At 46.3% G+C, this 5819-nt stretch overlaps 1 protein-coding gene across 2 annotated transcripts; it reads left to right on the forward strand.

Annotated features, from left to right (window-relative positions):
- The first annotated feature begins 585 nt into the window (after window positions 1-585).
- CYCS (cytochrome c, somatic) lies at window positions 586-2567 on the forward strand. Of its 2 annotated transcripts, none has more exons than XM_082315189.1 (3): window positions 586-717; window positions 1805-1981; window positions 2152-2567. In XM_082315189.1, exons 2-3 carry the CDS (start codon window positions 1813-1815, stop codon window positions 2298-2300), a joined length of 318 nt encoding a protein of 105 aa, XP_082171315.1. In that variant the 5' UTR covers window positions 586-717; window positions 1805-1812; the 3' UTR covers window positions 2301-2567. The 2 variants fall into 2 exon arrangements, with proteins under 2 accessions (XP_082171315.1, XP_082171316.1); XM_082315190.1 differs by having other exon boundaries at window positions 632-713.
- Window positions 2568-5819: the final 3252 nt, after the last annotated feature.

A 5819-nucleotide genomic window follows, 5' to 3' on the forward strand; every position in this document is an offset into this window, starting at 1 on the left:
GGGCTGATCCTCGCTCTTCCCACCGGCGACGCTTCCACCTCTCCATTCTCTCGGCTCCCTTCAGAGAGCTTTTAGAGGCCAGCGGCACGCACGGCGGGGGGCAGCGCTTCGCTTCACCTCGCCGCGGCCGCCTCACGCCTCCTTCCCTCTGGAAGGTGCCAGAAAGCGCCGGTGGGGAGAGGCGGGGGCTGCAGGTCACGACACGTCACGACACGTCACGTCACGTCACGTCACGACACGTCACGTCACGTCACGGGCCCCGCCCACCGCCCGCTGAGGCGATAGCCCGCTCAGGGCGCCGCACGACCCTTCCCGCGCCTTCCGCTGTGCGCATGCGCTCGGAAGCCGCTCCCGCTCCCGCGCGCCCCGTCGGTCTTTACGTACCCGAGTTACGTCTGACGCAATTCCGCAGGGAGGGGGAGGGGGAGGAAGCCCGGGGCCCGCCAGTCGCAACCTACCCCGCTAGCCTCTAGCGCCGTGACGTCCACCTTGACGGACAGGCACCGTAGCCAATTAGAGGTCTACAAGCCGGCACTTGATTGGGTGTCACGTCGGGAGGGGCGGGCCGAGTGCCGGCGTAGCTTGGTTGCGGCAACACCGGCTTACATAGGGCGGAGTACGGCGTGTCCTTGGGCTTAGACGCCGGACGGTGCGGGAGTTACCGGGCTTGTGGTCACCGCCGTGGGCACAGCGTCAGCGGGGCGGCCGGGCAGGCAGGTGCGGGCGGCAGCCGGCGGGGCAGCCGCGGCCCGGCTCTGGGCCCGACTCGCATTGGGCTTGGGCCTGGCGGGACCGTTAGTCCGGAGGGGGCGGTGAGGCGGCCGGGCGGGAGGGAGGGGGTGAGGGACAGGGAGCTGAGGGCGGGCGGGGGCTGCTGTCGTCTGTCCTGAGAGCGCGATTCCTGCCTCCGTGGGCTGGGGCGGGGGAGCCCGGGGCCGCGGCCTAAGGAGGCGGCCGGGGTGCGGCGGAAGGTCACCGCGGGGCCTAGCGGCCTCGCCTCGGGCGGCTGCGGCCGGGAGGCCCGGAGGAGCGAGGGGGGGACCCGGCCTGCCCGGGCTCTGCCGGCGGCCGCCGGAGGTCGGGGGTGGCGCGGCCTGGCCCCCGCGCCCTTGCGGGGTGAGGGCGCCCGGCGCCGCGCTGGGGTCGTGCCAGGGTCGCGCCGCTGGCTTGGAGGGTCCCCCCCGCGCCCGGAGCCGGCTCCCCGCCTCAAGGTCAGGCTCCGCGGAGGCAGAGCCGGAGCCGGGAGGTGCCGTTGCCCTTGGGCGCGCAAATAGCGTTGGTGCCGGCGGGGGCTCGGGAGGCAGCCCGGCTCCTGGCGAGAGGGCAGCGGGCCGGCTCTGTGCCCGCGCCCGCGCCTCCGTCCAAGCTGGTGTGCTGGTGCCCTTTTCCAGCTGAAGTGGAAAACCAGGCAAACAGTCCTGTCCCTTTACACAAGATTATTCGTGACTAGGAAACTTCCCTATTAGAGATATAGATGCTATATATGGAAGTTGCATTCAATTCACTGTTCAAAAATTATCTCCGTGCTGTTCAAATGCTGTGGGGCAATTACTTTGGCTGAGGGAAGGTTTTTCCTGGTCTTCAAGCATGTTTATCACCTTGATAACTTTTATGTGGTGTAATGATTCTATGTTAATCTTCAAACCCAGGAGCTATAGCTTGTGGATAGAAAGTGTGCTGGAGAATAACTAGACTGATGGGCCATATATATGATTGTGTAAACCAACAGGATGCTTTTGAAGTTTCTGTTAAATAGGTGACCTTGAAATTGCGATACTGACCTCTGTGTGTGTTCTTGCTGTAGTACTGAAAATGGGGGATATTGAGAAGGGCAAGAAGATCTTTGTCCAGAAATGTTCCCAGTGCCATACAGTTGAAAAGGGAGGCAAGCACAAGACTGGACCCAACCTGAATGGCCTGTTTGGACGCAAGACTGGACAAGCTGAGGGCTTCTCTTACACGGACGCTAACAAGAATAAAGGTAAACTTTAAGCTATTATTATGAGTTACTAAGGACAAAAATACTCAGTTCTCGGTGATAGTTCTAGAAGTACTGAAATCTGCCAAAAAGTAAAATCATATGGAGGACAAGAATATAAATGTGTTTTGTTATTTTGAAGTCGCTAACTTATCTTTTTTTCTTCTCTCTAGGTATCACCTGGGGTGAGGATACTCTGATGGAGTATTTGGAAAATCCAAAGAAGTATATCCCAGGAACAAAGATGATTTTTGCGGGTATTAAGAAGAAGTCTGAGAGAGCAGACTTAATAGCATACCTCAAAGATGCCACTTCAAAGTAAAAGTTATCTGCTGCCTTATTTATTTCACAAAGGAGATGGCAATGGAAATGTCTGTGATGAGATTGGTTTTTAAACTTTCTACTTTTACATGTACTGTCTAACCTTAAAATCTGTCTCACCCATCAGCTGATGTTGCTCATGGTGGGTCACTGGGGTACACACTTGTTTGGCAGCCATTAACTTCATGGAAACTATGTAATTGGGTTGATTTAAATGACTATAATGTTCAGTCATACTTGATGATAGAATTAAAAAAAAAAAAAAATATTTCCTGCCTCTTCATTGTTTAAAAAGTCTGTAGATAATCAAATGAGTAATTATCAACAGCATAATAGCTTTGATAGCCCAGCTGTTCCAGATTAAAAAGCAGGGTGGTTTTTGGCATCTTCCACCATAAGTTTTCTGTTACATTACTTTAAAGATTTGGAAAAAAAAAAAAAAATCCAAAACAACAAAGGCTAAAAAAACCCACCAAGATAATATTTTTCTAAATCTAATCGATGCTAGGTGTTGTGGTATATATTAATCTGTCTAAAGCTTGTGATAAGAATGCATTTCACCTGACTTAAGTACTATTTGTGAAATGGCAGTTGTGCCCAGCCACTTTTCTCTTATCTAGGGGAAGCATGTTACCTAATTTATCCAGACTTTGACAGCTGCATGCACCAGTGGAGTATAACTCCCCTTCAGAAACATCTTCAGTTTTTTTAAATGTTATTGAAACCCTTTGTTCAGTAAATCTTCCAAAAACAGCTGTTCTTGTTGTAACGAATAGAGCAGAAAAACCTCCAGTTCTGGAAATACAAGTGCTAAAGACCAAGCTGAGAGTTATTAAATCTTCTTAATTCAGCAGAAGCATTCACCTAAAATCTACTGTTACAGGCAATTTTAGATGAAGGGGTACAGGAATGAATGCGCTGGTAGACTACAACAGTCTTCCTCTGTGCCTGGCTGTAGCCAACGTCATTACTTCTTAAGGTTCTGTTTCGCACAGTGTAAAGCGGTATTTTTAATGTTTTAACTGCATTTTTTTCATACTAAGTGAATTGTTCAGGTGAATGTATTTACTGTGTACTGACAGTAAGGCATAACTCAGAGCAATCAATACTGTAAATTAAAAAAAAAAATTAAAAGTCGTTTGCTGTTTGTGTCTGAAATTAAGTGGAAAAACAGTGGGAATATAGAGAAAAGTTGGGTGTCCAGCTTTACATTGTTAGGAAACAAGACAAGCAAAAACTCGGCATGAGAAAAAGTAATGCTAATGGAGTTGGTCTGAGAAGTACTTACAAGTGTGGCGAAGTTAGAAAGTATTTTGGGCTAGAACTAGCAAATCGAAGCTCTTCCGTCAGTGTTCTCTTCAACAGCACTTCTTCTGTTTCCGGAGTGGGACAGGGGAGAAAACTCAAAGTAGCTTGAAAGCTGTAGCTGTCCTGTAGGATTGGCTGAGTTTGAGTTATGTCAGGTGGAACAGTGTGCTTAATGACTGAGTTGCAAAGGCCTGTTATTCAGAATTAAGGAGTAAAAAGAATTAAGATGACCAACAAATCGTCTCAATGGTTGCTACCATGTATTTTGTGACTTTTTTCAAACTAAATGTGCAAGCAGCAGTTCCTGCAAATGGAAAGGCAGATTTAATGTTAACCAACAGCAGCTTCTTTACTGAAGGCTTGTTAAGAGATACCTTCAGGTTGTAGTAGTTAATGACTGTTCTGATTTTCAGAAGTGATGTTCATTGTTACACCTTTATGGCTATATAGAACTTAGCTTTCACTGTGGCAAAATCCTGATAGTCATAGATAGAGTGTAACCTTACCTAGCTGTGCAGTCTTTTGAAATTATTATGGTGGATTGCGTGGCGAGAGTTGTGGCACTTTCTGTTTTGTCAGCACCCTTATAAGATGACAAAAATCTTTGTCATCTCTGAACTGCTCCTCTTCCCTAGTTGAGCTGGAGAAGAAATGGACTGTAGAGAAGAGGATTTTGCAGTAAGGTGGCATTTAATTTTGCACAAGCAACAATTTACAAAAAGTTACCCATCATCAGGAAAACTCTTTCAGGAGAAAGCAGAGTGATCCTTTGTACAAAGTAAGTAGGGGACACAATTTAGCTTGGCTTGTTCTATCTGCGTACCTCGGAGGCCTTAGTACAAAGACCGGTGCAGCTGAAGATGGAGGAAATTGAACTTTTGAATTCTAGACTGGGAATGCATCCTTGTTTACATTTTAGGGAAAAGACCCTTCTGACCTTTAAAATTTCATCTTTCTCTCTATGTATACAGCCCTAGATAGGAAGAGCTTATAAGATTTGTTGTAGTAGATAACTAGCAGCCATTTACCACTGGACAAACACAATACTATAGTATTTCTACTAGTGGATCAGCGAAGTAAGACTATTGAAATGGAAGAAGGTTAGGTTATCTCCTGTTGAGGTAAGTGTTAATGCAAGTGCCTGGATGGGTTTTTTGGAGGGTGGGAGGGAGGCGTCCAGATCGGTTGTGGAATGAAGCTTTCGTTCTTTGATTTCTGGTTTTGTAGAACGGGAGGAGTGGGGTTTGCCTTTGTTTTATGAAGTAGTAAGTTTCTTCTTTCTTTTCTTCTTGTTTTATGAAGTAGCAAGTTGTTCTTCTTTCTGATAGTGGTATCAGTTTAGACGTCTGGTATTTCAGTGCTTCCTTTACAGTTCCAAATTAGGGAATCAAGGCACCATTGCCAAACATTGCACCATCCCACAAAAATGGTTCTTGGCTACGAGTTTACAGATTTGATGGAGCATGCCTTTAAAACTGATCTTATAATCTTTTCACATGTAGTTATGCAAATGCATGAAGATTGTCAATGTCAATAATGACTGGAAAAAAGGTAAAATTCAAAAGTACACTTTTTCGCAGTGTGACTTTTTGAAACCAAAATGAAACAGGTAAGATACTTTTAAAATTATAAAGTTGTTATTTACGCATCCCAGTGAAATTTAGTGATAACAGAAGCTCTTCTTTATTTAGTCTTAACAATTCAAGTGTAATCATTCTACAAACAGCTAAATTTGGGAAAGTTCCATTCGTAGTTGTCCATGCAATTGTAGATAATCGCTTCAGTTGAAGATCTGTTCATTTTAATAGATCTAGTCTTGTGTGGGATCATATAGTACTTTCCTTTTTTGGTATAAAATACAGTATCAGTGATCCAAAACAAATGTGATACATTTCACTTCTCTTACAGGGGAGAACAGAAATTAAACAGCTAATAGTTAAGAACTATTAGATATTCTTGTCTCGTGTATATCAAAGGCCATTAAAGTGCACACATTTACCTCTGTAGTAAGCCTTGTCATTTGCCTTTATCTAAAACACATCCTAAAAACTCTTCCAGGGCCAAGGCCAACAGAAGTCCCTGTGTTACTGCATATAGGATGAGTTGAGCTGTTTCAAACTGATGTCCTGAAAACCAGGTTATTCTGGGAGGGGAGCAGCCCAGAGCTAGCAGTAGGAAATGTTAACCCTGGGGAATGGTGTGAAATCTTCTC

Source organism: Platalea leucorodia, assembly GCF_965183815.1.
Source record: "Platalea leucorodia genome assembly, chromosome: 1".
In the NCBI taxonomy this organism is placed as follows: Eukaryota; Metazoa; Chordata; class Aves; order Pelecaniformes; family Threskiornithidae; genus Platalea; species Platalea leucorodia.